Source organism: Lycium ferocissimum, chromosome 9, assembly GCF_029784015.1.
Source record: "Lycium ferocissimum isolate CSIRO_LF1 chromosome 9, AGI_CSIRO_Lferr_CH_V1, whole genome shotgun sequence".
In the NCBI taxonomy this organism is placed as follows: Eukaryota; Viridiplantae; Streptophyta; class Magnoliopsida; order Solanales; family Solanaceae; genus Lycium; species Lycium ferocissimum.
Genome location: NC_081350.1, coordinates 38,963,285 through 38,983,568, shown reverse-complemented (window position 1 = coordinate 38,983,568; position 20,284 = coordinate 38,963,285). Strand labels below are relative to the sequence as shown.

Genomic DNA, 20,284 nt, shown 5'->3' with positions numbered 1-20,284 from the left:
ATCCCTGTTTGATTTTATTTCATCAAGATATCTTTTAGCAATGAACGATGATGTAATGGTTTTATTAATATGGATTGAACTTGGGGAAGTTCATAGTGTCGGAATTCGAATCACTTTCTAGGCTCTTGAACCCTTCAGAGTTAACGCAATCAGAATCTCCATCTTCACGAGCCATCTTTTTTCGCACTTCTTCACTAACTTCATATCTATGAGCCCCATTTTCACTCCTTCCTATGATATCATGTTCATCTGACAAATCATTATCTGAGTCTACAAAATCTTCAAAATGGTCACTACTTGTAGAATAATCAGCCCTTCCCTTTTTATTAGTACCTCTAGCAGCTTGTTGATATTCACTTGAACCGTTTTTAGTTTGTCCTGCATTGAAGATTTTCCCGACATCCATTCCAATATAAGAGTCTAAATGTTCAAAGCAAACCTCAATGACTCTATCTTCAGGGATGTTCTTGGATACTAAATTAAATTCTAGATCAGTTGAAACAAGCCTCATCTTTTCACCGAGCCTACCATACTTCTGCCAAAATGCGACAGAATCATTACCATATCAATATATCTTGGCCATAGCTTTATTTCTGAAACATCAACATGGTCAATGAACTGGACACGACCACCAAAATAATGTCTTCTGGGCTTGTGCTCCATAACACCACCGTGCGTTACTTTGATGCTGATTTTTGAGGGGTACAAAGAAAAATGAGGAAAAATTAATTAGATTTTTTAACAACAAAGCATCACACAAATAAAACTTAAACCCTAGAAAACTCACCATAGAGAGGAGTTGTACCATCTTCTGTTCGTAAAATCATTGTCCTAAGCTTGCAACAACGGTGTAACTTGATGGAATAAACCTAGGGTTTTTTTTCCACAAGAGGAACTTGAAGAAAAAGTCGCGGGAAGAGAGAAATAAATGGGGGAATGGCTTAACAATTTAATTTAATGGAGGCTTATTAAATTGTAGCTGTTTGTTTAAAATATAGACGGAGACCAAATTTGATAAGTTTTTGCCTTTTTGGATAGTTAAAAGACTAAAACTGGTAAGTGCATATTTAAGGGACTATTTTAGACCAACTTTCATAGATAAGGGACTATTTGTGGCGTTTTCTCTAATTTACATTTGAAGGATAAAGTGTGTGTGTGTGTGTTTTTTTTTTTTTTTTTTTTTGTGTGTGCGCGCGCGCGTGTGTGTGCTGATTTCAAGAATAAAACAAGCCTTTCTGGTCTCTCTTGTATTTTTCTTTTAATACTGTATATTTTAGGCCCCCACTAAAATAAAAAAAAAATTGGCCCACACTAAATTCGTGGCCTAGGATAAATGTTTACTGGTTCCAACCAGTACACGCATGACATAATTAATTTTATTGCTCAAAAAAAAAAAAAAAAAAAAAAAGGAAACGTGGGAAAAATAATTGTGGTGGCAAAAGTTTTTGGAATTTGAAATTTGCGGTTATCTTACTGCAATTATTCATCTATTTCAGGTGTTTATAGTAAATTAAGTAAATTTATTATGGTTAAGAAATTTAATAAGATAAGAATAAATGCTAATTAATCATGATTAAAGGACTATGTAACACCACATTATGCTTTTATTGACCTTTGTGTAAAGACCGGATACAATATACACTAAGCACAAATTTCGTAAAACTGGATAATATTGAAGTTAAAGCTTAATACTTATGACTTATCTTTCATAAATCTAAGGAATCAAATACTATATCACTAAAATTGTCTATATATGATATATTAAATGAATTTACTGAATATGTAAAGTTTGAATCTATGAACAACTGCCTTCGCGCGTCCATATAGCCTTCTCAGAGAGTTTATCTCAAAGCATTGAAAAACAGTTTCATAATTTATTAAATATATATTTTGCAAAAATTGTGTTTCAACTAAGCTCCAAAAGAAAATTTGAATTGTGGCAAGGGAAAGGATGTAAATATATCCCTGAAAAACTAAGTCTACTAAAAAAAAAGGGCAAACTTATCTTTTAAAGTCATGTGACATTTTTTAAAATTACAAAATAAGTAAATAATATTTTTTTTTGAAATTCTGTCAGCAAAAAAAGGGACACATACAACAATAATAACATACCCTGTATAATTTCACAAGTAGAATTTGGAGAAAGTAGAGCATACACTTATACACACACCTTATCCTTGCCTTGGAGGTAGAGAGTTTTCTCATATAAACTCGACTCATAATAAAATAGGATTATATATGCATTATTTTTTTAATGAAGATATATCTGTTCTAAATCGCTAAGTAAAAAATAAAAGAAAGTGTTTTTTTTTTTTTTAACAAATAAAAAAAAGAAGAAAGTAAAAAGTTCATGTGAGTAGTGATGAGCACAAGGTCACACTCACAGTAGCGGCAGTAGTTGCTTTTTCTTTGATTTGATTACGTAACCTAAAAACAACATTTAAAAAACACCATTTCCAATCCCTAAAAAAGCTTTTTCAACAATGGCGATCAGTTCGCCATCAGCTCCATCTTTCTCTATCTGGTGTAATAATAATGAGTACTCAACAACTCCATCTCGTCGTTCATTCAATTTCTCGCCGATCCAAACAACTCGCCGATTATTCAATTTATCTTGCCAGCTCAACAACTCGTCGTCATCTAACGGTGACGGCGATCTCCGTTACGAGCTTCAACACGCCGTTTCAACTCACCAACGCCGTCGAGGTTCCCCCGTGTTCGTCACTCTTCCCGTTGATGCCCTCAGCTTTCCGGCAGGTACTGTTTATATAAGTACTGATGCCATTCACTACTAACAAATTACTGCTACTATTTTCCCACTAAAAATATTCAGCGGCTATTCACACTGAATGTCAATGGAAAAAAAAACCTAAATAGGTAGTTTTCATACAGAAAAATTAGAAAGTTTCCCAGTTTTTCAGTGTTTTAATGAGAACCTGTTTCCCCAGTGAGCTGATTCGGTGGGAATGTTATGGGTTTTGTAACGCAAATTTTCCACTGAATGATGGTGGGAAAAATCTATGTTTCTAGTAGTGGATAATATCATAGGGTACAAAGAGGATGGAAGAGTGAGATAAACATTTAGCTCAATCATATTATTAGAAAAAACTCTACTCTTACATAATAACATTACAAGAGAGCTTAAGGTGGTAATAGAGTCTTCTAGAATGAGGTGTGTGGATGTGCCAGTGAGGCGGTGTGAGAGGTTGGTTATTACAGGAGTTAGGAGAGGTAGAGGTAGGCCGAAAAAGAACTAGGGGGAGGTGATTAGGCAGGATATGACACAACTTTAGCTTACTGAGGATATGACCCTAGATAGAAAGGTGTGGTGGTCAAAGATTAGGCTAGAAGGTTAGTAGGTAGATTACTAGTAGTAGTTATTAATCGTGTAGTTTCTTTTCTTCAATGTGTATTACCGTCTGGTGCCTCATTTGCTTTTTATATTGCTATTTTGTTGTCATGTTTTTCTTGTTACCATGCTTCACAGCCTCGTCTTTTCTTTTAAGCCGAGAGTCTATCAGAAAGAGCCTCTCTACCTCACAAAGGTAGGAGTAAGGTCTGCGTACATCCTACCCTCTCCAGACCCCACTTGTGGGACTACACTGGGTATGTTGTTGTTGTAGAGTCTTCTAGAATGACACCTATTAAATAGTTTCACACACATAATATGAACTTGCCTACATTGAAATCATCAAATTCATGCACCTAGATTTCCTTATAGTCATATGGATAATAGTAACAAATATATGAACCTAGACATTTAAGTTTACTATTTTTAACAGGTATGATGAAGAGGAAGAAGGCGATGGCGCAATCGTTTCGTGCTTTGGCGGCGGCTGGTGTTGAGGGAGTTGTGATGGAGGTATGGTGGGGGCTAGTGGAGAAGGAATTGCCTAGGGTTTATAATTGGCAAGGGTATTTAGAGATTGTGGTGTTGGCTAAACGTTGTGGTTTGAAAGTTAGAGCTGTCATGGCATTTCATCAGTGTGGTACTGGGCCTGATGATCCCTTCTGGTTGGCACACCTTCTGAAATTCCTTCTTTTACACTTGTTTAAAAACCATTTCCGGTTAATATTTGTTTTATTTTCTCGTCCAGACATGTTTTGTTTGTTTTGAAAACGAACATAACTCTCAAAACACAACAAAGTAACTTATATGAGTAGAATGTCAATTAACCGGTACTATTTGACACGATTGACAACTTTGCGTTTGTCATTTATTGATTGAATCTTTGAGAAACATTTGCCTTTAATACGGTCTAATGCACATTTTCCATGCGCCTCTTTTGGTGTTCTAGTAAGCTTGCAATTTGACTCTTAATTGTGTGTGAGTGTTTTTCTTTTTTTTTTTTTTTTTTTTTGGTGTGTGTTCTAGCAAGCATTAGAACTTGCTGGAGGGTGTCTACACTGGTATATGATGCTTATGGATTGTGTGGTTCAAAATGCTGGACACAATACTTAGGTATTTGTTTAATTTTCACCTTATATAGCTCAGACACCTTAGTTTTAGTGATGTAATATTGGAATGGAGTACAAAAGCTGCTTGGACTGTCTTGTAAGATTCAACTGAATGATTATCCTTAATATGGAACTGTTGGCATATTTATTAATTGGGGTACACATTCAGAATGCTCAGTATTGTTTGGAAGTGTATTGTACTGTCTGGTCGCCTGGAATTAAAGGCGACTTCTGTATATTCTGCCTAGTTTCATACTGTTACGTATTAACTTCCAAAAAGAATGTGCATACTATTACTTATTAAGAATAATAATGCACCGCGGAGTTTGGAATAAGATCACAGAAAAGTGTTTTTTGTTTTGACCAACAAATCTTGTAGGTTTACCTTAATAACTAATTCTATGAGCCTATGACAGTACTTAAATATTCCACAAGCAAGTTAAAACATTCCATGGTTATTTTTCTTTCAGGAGTAGAAACCTTTAAAAACTATTGTAGGGCAGAAGCTTCCTTTATGAGACTGGACAAAATTATCAGACTAAATAAGAAAGCGCACATGATTTGGAACGCAGAGTAGCTTGTTAGGTACTTGAATCAATTTGTTTAGTTAGAAAAGAAACAGACTGGTTTTCATGTTTCAAAATTGATTGGCTTCATCAAAAGGAATAAAAGAAATTGGCACAATTTGCATGGAGAAATGGACGAATAGGAACGTTTGAGAGTCTCATCCACATAGGTAATCATTTGAACAAAATTTCTCTTTTTGGTATGTACTTGGTATCAGATTTATTTAGTAATATGCGTTCTAGTGTTCTCCATCTAACTTGTGCCATAATTCATCTGCTACTTGCTCTAGCAAAGTCGTCTGTGAAGTTGATATCGTGAAGTATTAATTCATATATGTATATATGGTACGATCTTGTAACTTGTCAATATGGAGAGATCAAATCTCTGTAATTATGTAATTTTATAAGGATATAATTAGATCTTTCCTTTTTTGATTTCTTTGTGAATGTTATTCAGACCTCAATATCTTGAGGGGAAAATCAAACCTTTCAATTCATTCTTCCCAATAGATGTTGTTTGTCTTAAGGTTTTAGGGCACAAACTCAAATTCTTCAACATGGTAGTAGAGTGAAGTATTGGACCTAGTGGTAAGCCCATTCTCACATTCATAAGTCTCACATAAGTACGCCAAAATTGGGTTACATGTCGGGAGGGTGTTGAGTTATATAATTGTCTCACATGGGACATGCACAATTTTTTTATGTTACAGCCTATATGAGACAATTATATAATTTTGCACCCTTCTCGACATGTAACCTGATTTGGACTTTGGAGTTGAGGGATTTTATGAAGTTTTTGGCTACTTCACTTGCTGCCTTACAATTTTTGGGTTGGATAGTTGTCAGATTCTTTAGTATGGGACTATAGCAGCCAGGGTCCTAAGTCAAAAATCTCATGGTCATCAATAAGCAAAAATAGTACCACGCTCTTGGTCCATAGTAAAAGAGTCACGCCCGTAAATGAGGGGTCGTTTTGCAAACATAAATAAATAAATAAATAGAAGTGTCCGTCTCTTTAAATGAACCAACAATGTTATATGGCAGTGAACCTTGGGCCGCTAAAATCTAACATATTTCTAGCAATGGTTAGCATTGATTTCAGCTGGTTCTAGTCTGGCTATGTTTGTGGTAGCTAAAAGAATATGGAGACTAAGGGGTTGTTTGGTTCAAAGACAAGTTATACATGGATTAATAACGCAGGGATTAGTAATGTAGGGATTAGTAATACATGGGTTAGTAATACAGGGATTATTTTTGTTGGGTGTTTGGTTCATTGCACTAAAATTGGACACAAAAGATACCATTTGAATATTTATTTATTTTTAAAATTTAAGAAATAAATAATTTGTTCCAATTATACCCTTGGATGCTTGGTCTTTATAGGTTTCTTGGAACAAAACAAGGGTAATTTTGTCATTTTAGTTTTTTATCCATGGATAAGTTATCCCATGGTGGTGGTGGGATAAGATAATACACCCTTTGGTGTATTGAATAATCCATGTATTAGTTATACATGCCCCAAAATGCCAACCAAACATGGTATAAAATAATCCCACATCTAATACCATGACTATTTTAGCTAAGACTTCCTACCAAACGAGCTCTAAGTGTTTAGTTATGCAGAAGAGCTTTTTCCTTCTGACGGCCTTTTTGTGCGGTCACTGGACTATGTCTATCCAACAATAGATTCCGTTTTACTGAATGCTGTCTCCTCTGTTTGTGAACCTTGATTGGAAATTGGAAATATAGTTTTTTAGCTTTCATGGTTTTGAGGTAGTTATCTGCCCTTCTTGTTTTTAGTTTTTTGATTACGGTGGTGTTCGGGCCAGCTTGCGCGAGGGTCGAGTATTACACCGGGTACCTGCAATCTCCCACCAAAGACAGGTAACGGGTAACTCTGCATGTCAAGTCTTAGGTAGGGAGAAATAAATCTAGTATTAATTTTTTCCTCCGCTGGGAGTTGAACATGAGACCTCATGGTTCTCTCCCCACTTCATTGCCCCCTAGGCTACCCCCTTGGGTGCTTGTTGAACTTTCTAAGCGTTGTGCTCTCCTGGTCTTGCTCTGCCCCTCTTCCTCTGCAGTTCCACTGGAAATGATTGCTGCTAGTTAATAATTCACAATCTGATAATATCTCCTTTTTGCTGCTGCTTAGGATTCCTCTTCCTCAGTGGGTTTGTGAAGAAATGGATAAAGATCCAGATTTAGCATATTCAGACAGGTTTGGTAGACGGAATATGGAATATATATCCCTAGGGTGTGATGTTCTTCCCGTTCTGCATGGACGATCTCCAATCCAAGCATATGCTGAATTTATGAGGAGCTTCCGCGACACCTTCATACCATTTCTTGGTGGCGTCATAACTGTATGATGCTCACTTAATGCCTCACCAACTAATTTTGAATGGTATTATACCGATGCAATTTGAATTTATGTTGCAGGGGATCCAAGTTGGAATGGGCCCTGCTGGTGAGTTGAGATATCCTTCATGTCCTATACAGAAGCTGGCTTGGACTTGGCGCTCACGTGAACTTGGCGAATTCCAATGCTATGATAAGGTGTGAAAAACATGATGTTATGTATCTCAATTGATTTTTCCTGTCATTCGTATCCAACCAAAATTGTGATTGTCTTTTTTTAAATTGGCAGTATATGCTTGCATCTTTAAATGCTTGTGCTGGGGAGATAGGAATGCGTGAGTGGGCCAATGGCGGACCTATTGGTGCCAGTAATTTAATGCAAGATCCTGAAAGCACACAGTTTTTCAGAAGTGATGGTTCTTGGAACACACCATATGGAGAGTTCTTCCTTGCATGGTACTCAGGGATGTTGCTGCGTCATGGTGAGAGGATTTGTAGGGAAGCAGAGACCATATTCCGTGGTCTTGAAGTTAATTTGTCAGGGAAAGTGGCTGGGATTCACTGGCATTATGGTACACGATCTCACCCGTCAGAGCTAACAGCTGGCTACTACAATACATCCATTCGAGATGGTTTGCTGCCAATTGCACGCGTATTTGGTAGGTATGGTTTCACCATGTCCTGTACATGTTTCGAAATGCAAGATGCAGAAGAGCAGCAGATGAATCCTGTCAGTAGTCCCGAAGGTTTTGTAAAACAACTATTACTTGCCGCTAGGATATGTGACATTCCCCTGCAAGGTGAAAACTCTGCAAGTAGCTTGGATGATGGATCGTTTCAACAGGTGTTAAGGATGTCTAAGTTCTACTCAGATGGTCCAGGAACACCAACCTTTTCATTCAATTTTGTCAGGATGGACAAGAACTTGTTTGAATATCGGAATTGGGTTAGCTTTACTCGTTTTGTGAGACAAATGTCAGATGTCAAAATTTTTCGAGCCAAGCTAGGATTTGGGGAAGGTGATATGCCGCTTTCGTCTTTATCAGCATCCGCCACTGCTGGAGCAGTTCTTGCATATTAGGAAGAAACTTCAACCTGCAAGCGTTGCTAATGCTAATCCCGTATTCTCACCCTCGACAAGTCAAGGGTGTGTATATCTGTAGCATCTTCAGATCTATTATTATAAATTGCGCTGCAAAAGCTTTGTCTTTTTCACGTAATATTTTTGTCCTTAAACTGTAATGCTTCGCTATCAGATTGAAAATGAGTATTTCCTTGTATCATAATGGTGCCTTCCTTCCAATTATTTTGAGAATGGATGGTCGGCCTCTCTATTTCAGCTCAGAGGTGAAACTGTTGGGCAAGATAGTTCAGTTCAGTCATAACAATTAACTCCTTTTAGTATTCTAATCTAATAATATCTGGATTTGTGACAAGGATGGTATTTGACCAAATATAATTTATTTGACCAAATATAATTAAGTGCAAGGGAAAACAAGTTAAAAAAGAATACAAGTAGGTTTATGTTATGGACTGACAGGTTAGTCTGGTGCTGCCTTCGTATTATTATGAAATGGATAATGGCCTCTATTTCAGTTCTTAGGTCTATCTGTGGCAAGAGAGTTCTGTTAAAGGGTGTTAACTGAGCAGGTTTGGCCGAATTTGAATGGATCAAAATGAATGGCAATTTGCACAAATTGCCCTTCTTTGAGGGTGGTCTTTACTTTTTGCCCCTCAAATTGTTGATCTTTAATTTTGGCTTTTCGCCTAAAATATCCCGAGGTTCTGGGTTTAAATTCGGCTTAATCATAAAAATAAAAAAAAGTTCGCAAGACCAGGTTTCACGAAAAGTCTGCCTTATGCGGCAGACTTTGTCTTAACCGGTAAACTTTTAGTTATGCCAGCAGACTTTGCCTTATAAGGCATACTTTTAATTATGCCTTAAAGCAACGTCTGCCGCATAAGGCAAACTTTAGTTATGCCTTAAGGCAAATTCTGCCGCATAAGACAGACTTTTTGCAAAGCCTTGGCCTACGAAATTATTATTTTTTCGATTGAGCAAGGTTCGAACCCAGAACCTCGGAATACTTTCGGCTACCTTTTTAGTCAAAGATAAAACGGCAAATAGCTTGGCAAAGAGGTGGTTATAGGAATTCTTATTCATGTGAAATTGTTATAGCTTTAGGATTTCAACAATTTTATAACCAAAATAAGGAATAATATTGTGAACGTTCTGCCGTTTAGGGTTATTGATGGCTAACTAATTTAATGACAAATAAAAGGGCTCCTAAACCTAAAAGGATCGCAAAGTACTAAATAACTTTTTATTAATAAATAAAATCAGTAACCAAAATTCTAATTGATTTAATAGTCCTAAATATTAGGGAATATAGGGACTCATTCAAGTCTCTCCATGAATTTCTTTGGACGTACAAAGCAAATTTCTTTTTGTTTTTTGATGAAGTAGATTGTTACTGGTATTAATTGTGATGATAATTAATGTTTGTTTTTTATTTGGACTCCACTAAGATAAAATTATACGGCATTATTATGTTTCCAAAAAATAAAAATGGTCAAAGTGAAAAACCACTCCAAAAATAAGTGGTTTTCCAATGCCAAAGTTAAAAAGGATTCCAAAAATAAAAGTGAGTTGTTGATGAAGTAGATTGTTACTGGTATTAATTGTGATGATAATTAATGTTTGTTTTTTATTTGGACTCCACTAAGATAAAATTATACGGCATTATTATGTTTCCAAAAATAAAAATGGTCAAAGTGAAAAACCACTCCAAAAATAAGTGGTTTTCCAATGCCAAAGTTAAAAAGGATTCCAAAAATAAAAGTGAGTTGTTTTACTTTTCCAAAAAACAAAATAGGTGAACTATTATAAAGATGATTAAATAATAATTTGAGAAAAATAGCAAATGATAATTTTATCTATCGTTAGCCTTTTTAACGGCAAAAAAGCTCAAACAACATTTCTAAGACTTTCAGCTCTTAATATAAGATTGGGCCTCTACGAATATGCGTTGCACATTGTTCCCTATCAATTATCACCAAAAAGAAATGTTAGGTAATATTACTTGTAATTACATTATAGTTGTTTTATGAGGTACAAAAATGTTATTAGACAATAATTTTAATAGTGAGGTAAAAGATGTTATTAGAAAATAATTTAACATTCTCAATTTTATAAAAAAAATTCGGTAAAAGGATTATCAATTTACATATTTTCTTCATCCAATTAAATATAAATATATATTTTACTCCTACAATAGAAAGACTATCAGATATTTGTTCAGAGGGAATCAAGTCCTTTTCCATCTAGAAGTATTTACGGAAATATGTGGTAAAGTAAGGTTTTGGACATTAAGTCTAAAAAGAAATTCTGTAACGTTCTTTTAGGTATTAGGTTTAAGAAGTATGTTCAAAACAGGACTAAAGCTTATTAAAGGTATAAAAGTAGTTCAATATTAGAAGGATATTTTAATCAATCAATAGTTATATTCATGCTTTTAAAATAAATATAGATAGATTATTCCTTTAAAATCTCAACCATTTATGACTAGTATTTGGGCCACCATTCACAGTCCAAATGAACATAGGACTAGTTCTCCGATTCAAGTCCAAAAACTCTTGGGCTTTATTTTCCAATACTTGTCAATATAGGATGTACTGGTCCCTTGTTATAAATGTCCTAGAATTGGTATTTTTCTTGTAAGCCTCACAATCGATTAGAAGCCTTTGCATCCTCTTCCATCTATCACCCACTTCTGCTATGGCGAATTGGGCAGACTTGCCGCCGGAACTCATCACTATGATTGCAAAACATGTTAAAGTGATGGAAGATTTCATTGCTTTTGGTGGTGTTTGTACCTCTTGGCGAACTGCTGCCTCCAAGGAGACTTTTGAGGGGCTGTCACCCCAAGTTCTTTTACTTATGCTGCCTGAAAAAGATGATGATGATTATTGAGAATTTTACTCTCTTTCCAAGGGGAAAGTCTCGCGGATATTGTAACTCCCAGAAGCTAGAGGGCGAGAGTGTTTTCTGTCACAGGGATGGCTGTTCACCATGTCATATTACGGAGAGTTTAACTTGTTGCATCCTTTCTCCCGTGCCCAAATTCAACTTCCTTCATATAAAGCCTTAGCTGCTTTACAGGGTTTAGAGACATCTCCTACAGGAGAGAGGGAGCACTGCATTGCCCAAGCTGTTTTATCTGTCAGTCCTTCTCTTACATCAGATTATGTACTGGTGATTAGAATGTGGTGGTGGAAAAGATATGGGGGCTTTCAATCTTGAAGATGGAAATATTGAATCTTTTTACCCTGGATTGTCAACGTGTCGTACTTGCCCGCCAACTTGGGTTACACCATCATTCAGATAATAATGTGATTTCACTCTCCCCCATGTTGCGGCTCCCCACCATGCTGCGGCTGGCGCAAGATTGGACAGTTCATATTTTCATCGGCTAATTTAGCACCTCTAATTTAGTCCAGTTAAAATAACCCACAATCCAGTCCTTTTACTCTTCTAATACGAATGGTATTTCTTAGGCTTGTCTCTGAAGCATATTGATATGGAAGACAAACATAAGAAGAATTTATACACTAATAGGTAGTAGAACTTTTATTTTTCAGTATAACTGACATGTTACATATTTTCGTTTTTAAGTTATCATTGTTTACTCCGGGTGTGGCTATTTTCTGGACCCTGTGGGATGCTTTGTGCACCGAACTGTCGTTGATTATTTACTGTATAAACAGTAACATGCAAAGTTGTTTTAATAATTTGTTAATATGCAATTTCTTCTACAAAGTCTGAACCGAGAAAGACGGGAGAAAGGACTCATCTAAAAATACCACCACACTCATGTTGAATCCTTAAAAACATACTAGTCATTTCCCCGCATCCATCAATAAAGTTGAGTAGTAACATTAAACCAATGGTTTAAAGCCATGAATGTTTAATTAAATAAATAAAAAATAAGTCATAATTACCCCAATAATCATTGGTCATTGAACTTAATTAAATAGAAATCAAGTTAAATTACATTATCAACTAAAAGTGCAAGTTATTTTTCAAAATAAGCCAATTTGTACCCCCAATCCTAAAATTTATTTGATGCTGAATCCGACCTCAAGATCCATATTCACGTGAAATACCCACACCCGTACCCGAGCAACATAGCCAACGACTCAATTATTCTTTCAGAATATTTTGAAAATGGATGATGACTACCATGTTTATCATGGTCCTGATTTTAATGATTCTGCATATTGAATTACAATGTTGGAAAATTCATTCATCTCCAGTAGGAGTCCACGTGAATTGTGAATTGACAGGGATCAATCAGTCAGTCCACTATAACAAGGAAAATTAGGTGATGCACACATGACACAACATCCATAGGAAATAGTGCACACCAATACAAAAGCTAAGTCGGCGTTCGGCTACGAAAATCAAATATTTTTCACTTTATTTGAAATTTTAAAGTGCAAATAAAATGAGCTGCAAGGTTATAGCAGTTAATATTTAGTTATTTGAATATATTAGAAGTGAAAAAAGTGAAAATATGATTTTTTGTTATTTTTCAAATTCCAAATACAACTTCAAAATGATTTGAAATTTTCATGACCAAACGTTGATTTTTAAATAAAGTGAAATAATTTCAAGGAAAAAAGTGAAATATTCTCTGTTTTATTTCAAGTGCTCAATGCTAAAATTAATCGTTGGCGAATTCAGAGTTTGAGGTCGTGATTCTGTCGCAAATCATTTAATTTATTGGGTTCCGAATTATTTGCTCTTCTGGTCTTATAATTGTAGGTAAAGTAAGAACAAACTTTACTCACTAATGAGCTATTGCTGTGTTACGTAGTGAATTTAATAGGTAACAATATGTACAACCTATAATTCAAATGTTTGCTCAACTTTGTTCATGGACTGATACAGTGATCATACGTGGTAACTGACACGATAATAATAATGCCATATCATCAGTTATGGATCTAAACTTTAGATGACTTGAGTTCCGAGTTGAGACTTGAGAGCGTGCGTTCTGAAAATCATATTTAAATTCTATCCACCCCTATGTTTCACACATATATTTAAGGTTCGATCTTGAAGCACAAGGTTCTGCCGAACACGCGAACCCATGCATGGTTGAATACGCCACTCGGCTATCATTAAAAAGTTTGACTTTCTTGCAATGCGCGCACAAAAATAAAAAAAAAATGTTATCCGGTTCTAGAGTACAACGTTGTATGCGTTCACGGGACCTTAGTAACTTTTGCCTAAACCTTATGTATGTAACTAAATTTAAGAAATGCACCAAATATCTTATAAATATTTGAATGGAATCCAGTTATTGTTGTATGTTAACTTGAGATCGTTGTAGGGACCTATAAACTTCCAATCTTGAATTCGCCTCCGCCACCAAGTACACATATTTGTGTAAGTTTTACACTCATGGCCAGCTGGTAAATAACTTGACACCTTTTTTAAGATTAAGATGAATTTAAATGGAAAACTATGCGATTAGACAAAATTCATATAATCAGCCTTAATTTGTTTGGAACCGAGCTAGACATAGTAGTTATTGTTCTAACCTAATCAGCTTGGTTTTCTAACCTCAAAATTCAAATCGTTTTTGTTAATTATTATCAAGTTTTTTTGGTTTTCTATAGGTATCAGCAATGGCATACAAGATGTGGCAAGGCCACATAGCCTACAGAGAGAGGTACTTTATCAAGTAGATCAATTTTGGTAGATTATTTGCACTTTGTGTATGCTTAATAAATACATGAACTCCGAGGAATTTACCAATAAGGGTGGTACTGTTGAAGCAGTAAGTACGTACTCCTTTATCTTTAATCAATGTCTTATTTTCGAGTTCCGGATAAGGAATCACCTTTGTTAGAGAACGCTTTACCTTCTAATGTGAAACTTCACGGGATGAATTTGAATTTAATCGAGCCCACTATTAATACCAGACAAAAACAACAACATACCCTACAAATCCCATAAATGCCCGAGAGAGAGATCATGTTGCATCTTCACCGGCGCAGTAGGTAGGGTCCTACGTACGCTCTTGCCCCTAGCAGTTACTGCTCGTCGAATATTGAAACATTAATGAAAAAATGCCTCACTCCTCCACATTGATAACAATATTGTACTGTATATTTATACGGAACAATGTATCACAACTTCACGATAGAGCAAATTGGAATTGTGAGAATCACGTAGATCCTCCATTTGATTCGAAAAATAAATAAATAGCAACATATGATGGTTAACGTGTCTGCTGCTAGTATGAATTTGGATAAAGGATTATCTTAAGTTTTAGCTAGAATTAACATAATTAAAAGAGGAAGTTACTAAGTAAGCAATCTTAAAATTGACATTGCTAATTTTTAGCATAAGATTGATTGTATAAATTATAGCCAAATAATATTTACCATATTAACGTAACTCCTATTAAAAACCTAAAAAAAGATCCTGCACAATATAGAATAACTCCAATTAAATGAGAAAAAAAGATATCTACCATAAATATATCCTCCTTTTTCTCAACTAATTCCTCGAAAAATGCTAATAACGGTTGACTAAAATAAAGATTCTTTTTTTTTTCCCTAATCTCTTCCATTCTTATTTTCTTTCTATACCATCATTTTTTTGACCTTCCTTTTTTTTTTTTAATACTAGCAATTTTCTTAAAATTCGAATTTGGATATTATATATATTATTTTAACATATTACAAATTTGATTAGTATTTTCTATTCCAAAGATATATACTATAGACCATATATTAGCAGTATATATCTAATATGTTGAACATATTTAAATAGTATGTATAATAGATTTGGTTTAGTTACATGTATTATACTGAATATATGCTATCCATATACTTGATATAATATAGTATAAACAGTACATGATATATTAGTGAAATATTTATATTATATAAATACAGTCGTTATCTAATATAGCTGACATATATAAATATATATTTTACAGAAAAATCTATTCAACATTAAAATAGAATTTGCTGAAAATAATTTATCACAAATTCCTTCAGGCAACCTCATGTGAGAGAGAGAGAGAGAGAAATTATGGAAGAGAGAGGAAAGAGGAAATGTAGTAAAAAATACATTGATGTAAATTGACCCAAGATAAATGTGAATCCCTAATTATGTGGGATCCCTATTAATATTTTATTTGATTAATAAACTTACAGATTTTTATGTATATGTTAGAAATGATATAAAATTTTCTATTTATGTTAAGACATAAGATGCAAAAGTTTTGTTATTTGTTCTTTATGTTAGCAACTTTTAATTATTGCTCTTAAACTTTATTTTTTCTCTAATAATTGAAAAGCTAAATAGAACATTTACAAAAAAGGGGGGCCAATAGGATACTTTTTAGAAATTAATCATGGATCATCATAACCTTCACAGATCACATTCAAATAAAAGTCCAACGCATGACAGATATTGCTCTCTTCTTACGGAAAGTTATCCTTTTTCTTCTTCTAATCATATAAGATATCATGAAGATTCCGTGTTATTTAACTTAAATAATTATTTCTTATGTTCAACATGTATTTTTATAGGATTTGTCTAATAACCTACTTAGCAAAAACATTTATCAAGTTTATCAAATTGTATGGGTTTTGTCACACCCTAATTTCCGATAGAAAGATGATGGGCACCCGACCCTTACTTAGGGCCGAAATAACCGTGACTCTCGTCATACTCATAATCATATGCGGCCCGCAAAACATGACATAAGCACATAATGAAAATTTTTCGTAAAACAAACATGCCTTTCGTCTTTTTCAAATAAAATAAAATCGTAGTCACAACAAATCAGAACATAATGCATAATCATACACCGGCTTACATAGCCGCTACAACCGACGTCTTATACACACGACAATTGTTCGCAAAGTCTCTACCAACATCTCGTATACCATACAAAAGCATTCGTACCTCTAAAAGACTCGTGAGGAAAATGGAGCTCGCTAATCCAAATTGAATGTCTTCCGCTAACATCACTTACTCATCCGTGGGTACCGCGCGATGAAACGCACCGAAGAAAGGGGGGTCGCACGAATACGTACCGAGTATGCAAAGCGGTAGCAAGTACAAAACGAAATCATAACCGAAGTCGAGCACGTAGCGAGCACAATAGTCAAATACCAAGCAAGCCGTATCCGACATACAACTCATACATAAGAGGTACTTAAGACAAATATGACAATCGAATACCAAAATGCTTCGCTTTTTTTGAAAAACATTTCTTTCTCATATATACGGAAAATCAAACATATCATATAAGTTTCGACATTAACCGACCGATCATAATCCAGTGTCAAAATCACATATCATATGCACACATATCGTGTCCCGCCCTACAGTGAGGGACTCGGCAAATAAGATCATATCATCATATTATCACATATCACATATACACATACCGCGGCCAAATACCCAGCGGCAATAGCACATATACACATACACACATAAATATACACAATATCACATATACATATACACACATATACATATACACACATACCGCGGCCAGGAACCCAGCGGTAATATCACATGCACACATACCGCGGCCAGGAACCCAGCGGTAATATCACATACACACATACCGCGGCCAGGAACCCAGCGGTCAACATCACATAGTGCGCACGATAACACAACCGACGGACTCGCGAAAGAAGTAATAATGAATGCACAACGCGAGAATCAAGAGTAACCAAATACGGTTTAAAACATTTTCAAAGACTTAATAGTTAATCAAAACGAATCATCGTTTATAAGCCACAACAGTAGTCAAATCAGATTTTCTTCCGAATGCCACTCGGGAACATATCAAACCGAACTTCAGAAATCATAGTCACGTATCGGAATCATAAGTATACGAATCAACATTTTAGACTCAACAAACAAATATATAATCATACTCGGGGTCGAAAAGGTAGTCATATTAAGTTCTTTTCAAAAAGTCGCTAAGTACATAAGGAGAGTCGCGGGACCCACGGACGGGTGTCGACCCGAGCCGGCCCGCCATGGAAAACATAGTCATCATACATCATGGAATCATTTTTGAGCATATCAAGGCCATCCGGGTTCGTTTGTGAAAGTTACGGACGTTCGTAGTTTTCGGAATCGTTTAGGAACAAAACTCTTTTTTAAAAACCAACTCTTATGCAACTTTTGAAATTTAGTCATACAAAAGACATAAGATCCTTTCGAAACAAACCGTGTACATAGCATTTCAAATCCAATCATATCAAGGACATACGGATCATGGCTTGACCATATTAAGGATGCCAACATCACAAAGCGAATATGAATCATAAACATGTTCGGATTTTTCGAGAATTACCCCCAAGGTTCATAACATATCATACCTTACTCATATCTAAGACATGCCAAAAGAAGGAAAGGTAAGCTTTACATACCTCATTTGCTTCCTAAGCTAATCCAAACTCAAGTCTCGAACTTCTCAAAATCTACAACACGTCATTAGACACCAAACATTAGTCATAGGCACCTCGGAATCCCATTTAAGCTCGCACTTTATCTACGAAATTTGGGCGGCATTTCCCCTATAAGTTCAACAACCCGAGAATTCAACTCGGCCAATATTACCAACAACAATACCAACAACCATTCTAACAACATCAATAATGAATTCAAAACGCATTCTAACATTGGTAACTCCTTTCTATACAATTCGACGATATTCCATTTTCATTCAAATCAACCGCATACGATCAAACCAACATCAATATTCATACGTTCAAGTACTAATCCAAACCATTTAAACAAGATTCAAGAACATTTCAAACAATCCGTATAATATTCAAAGCAATCCAACAATATACTACTTCACCCGAAATCCGCTAAGTTCAAGAAAATAATCAACAACACATTTCTTCCTTTCAATTTCATCAACCATACCAACAATTCACACATTGACAACATTATCTTCCATAAATCCATGAAACTATATTTGATTCACATTAGCTTCTAAAACGGCCCGTCAATTACAATCAACACAACACAAGTTTTAATGACACTTAGTCCACCAATTACACGAGATCAACAACATAACACATTATCTCAATCCTTAATCCCTCAATTCAACAAGAACGACCCCACTAAACAAATGTAACTTCATCTCTAATCATCAAATTCCCTTTACTTTCACCATTTGATTCATGACAACAACAACAACACTAATTAAAACAACAACTCACAACACTAATTAAAATTTACTCACCCTTCTAGCTTACCCCACGCCCAAACAAGCTTCAACATCAACCCACACAATTTTTGCATTCAATTCCACATCCACCAATTACATACCAAGATTAATCATTTCCAAAACATGGAAAAGGGAATGGAATCTTACCTTAGAAGCCAAGCTCTTAAAGCCAACATGTAACCTTCTTCAAAAACAGCCATGGCCGTTGTGATCTCCATCTTTTTCCTTCAATTAGCCATAAAATCCCTCAATTTAATTATGTAGAAGGGAAGGAGAGGGCTGAATTTTCTGGAAATTTTGGAACTTTTTTGTGTTTGAAAAAAAGAGGTTTCGTCCCTTAAAACGGATCGCCGAAGTCGGTTTTATCAGCTAGCGCATCTTAAAGATCTTAGCTGTAGACCGTGGCGTACCGCGGGAATGTTGTTTCGCGTCGATTGCCAGCCTTTTGTAACGTCTATAATTCTCTACTCCGATGTCCTATCAATGAATGGTTTGTTGCATTACAAACTAGACTCGACGAACTTCATTTTAGGATTTTGAAACACCTTAAAACTTCACATATACTATGAGATATGCGCTCCAAAGTTGACTAAAATCCGTCCCGCGTTTCTCAAATTTTCGTCGAACTTATTTTCTTCAATTTACTCAATCCCGAAATATTTCGAAATTCTCCATACATGATATTTATCACTTATTACACTAATAATGGCCATGTTTCCGTGTTTTAAAATATTCTTTCCGATTACGACTTACGAGATCGTAATTCACCCTTTTTCTTCGTTGTTACGTACTCTCCATGGCTTGTGCCTTTCAAAACATGCCATTACTACGATGAGGTACATGTCAAACTCATGTTCTGAAAACGCGGGATATAACAGGTTTGTTCAAACTAAATAGCTTTGATTTGATTTTTTTTTTAAAAAAAAAGCTAAAAAATTATAAAACAAGTACAAATAAAAGATTTCAAACGGACTGTCATATAATTTCGAACTCAAACTCATAAATTTTAAATTCTGAATTCGCCTCTAATTCTCCACAATTTTCATTTTCTCTTTTGGACAACCAATGGCCGACATGTGATATGAGCTCATATTTCATCTCGACTAGCATTACTTCACATGCTTCTATTTATGTCCCGGAGTTTAATTCAAAGATATAGTTTAAGAAAGAAAGATCAATTTTTTGAAATTTATAATATTAAACGTGGCACAATATTTCTATGGGGATATAAACGCATGCCATTAAGAAGAAAATGAAAATCTTAATATATTATTTTTAAATAGAGAAAAATGTCAATATTATTTAGAACGAACTAATAATGAAATAGTGTCACATCGAATGAAATAGATGGAGTAATTTCCAAGCACTACTAATTTCTTTTATTAACCTCTTATTGTGGAGAGGCAAAATAGGATCTTGTATAAATTTCACTAATATTCTCATATCAGAAAACAAACAAAAAAATATTATGCATTTTTATAAATTAAAGAAACAGCTCATAATACTTGTCATGAAATAATTGGTTTGATATTTCATGTAAAGTCCACATCATTGTACATGGACCACGTTTATCTGCAGTCCTGAATATTACCTTCATTGAGGACCTGC

At 35.1% G+C, this 20,284-nt stretch overlaps 1 protein-coding gene across 2 annotated transcripts; it reads left to right on the top strand.

The window, feature by feature from the left end:
- The first annotated feature begins 2,376 nt into the window (after window positions 1-2,376).
- LOC132030679 (beta-amylase 1, chloroplastic-like) lies at window positions 2,377-8,821 on the top strand. Of its 2 annotated transcripts, XM_059420406.1 has the most exons (6): window positions 2,377-2,757; window positions 3,783-4,014; window positions 7,180-7,390; window positions 7,467-7,583; window positions 7,675-8,229; window positions 8,298-8,453. In XM_059420406.1, exons 1-6 carry the CDS (start codon window positions 2,484-2,486, stop codon window positions 8,316-8,318), a joined length of 1,410 nt encoding a protein of 469 aa, XP_059276389.1. In that variant the 5' UTR covers window positions 2,377-2,483; the 3' UTR covers window positions 8,319-8,453. The 2 variants fall into 2 exon arrangements, with proteins under 2 accessions (XP_059276389.1, XP_059276388.1); XM_059420405.1 differs by having other exon boundaries at window positions 7,675-8,821.
- Window positions 8,822-20,284: the final 11,463 nt, after the last annotated feature.

Excerpts from the sequence above, each read along its gene's own strand:
- LOC132030679 (XM_059420405.1), top strand. The coding sequence starts at position 2,484 with ATGGCGATCAGTTCGCCATCAGCTCCATCTTTCTCTATCTGGTGTAAT. Across the intron at positions 4,015-7,179 it reads GGGCCTGATGATCCCTTCTG|GATTCCTCTTCCTCAGTGGG; the intron begins GTTGGCACACCT and ends GCTGCTGCTTAG. Across the intron at positions 7,391-7,466 it reads TTCTTGGTGGCGTCATAACT|GGGATCCAAGTTGGAATGGG; the intron begins GTATGATGCTCA and ends TTTATGTTGCAG.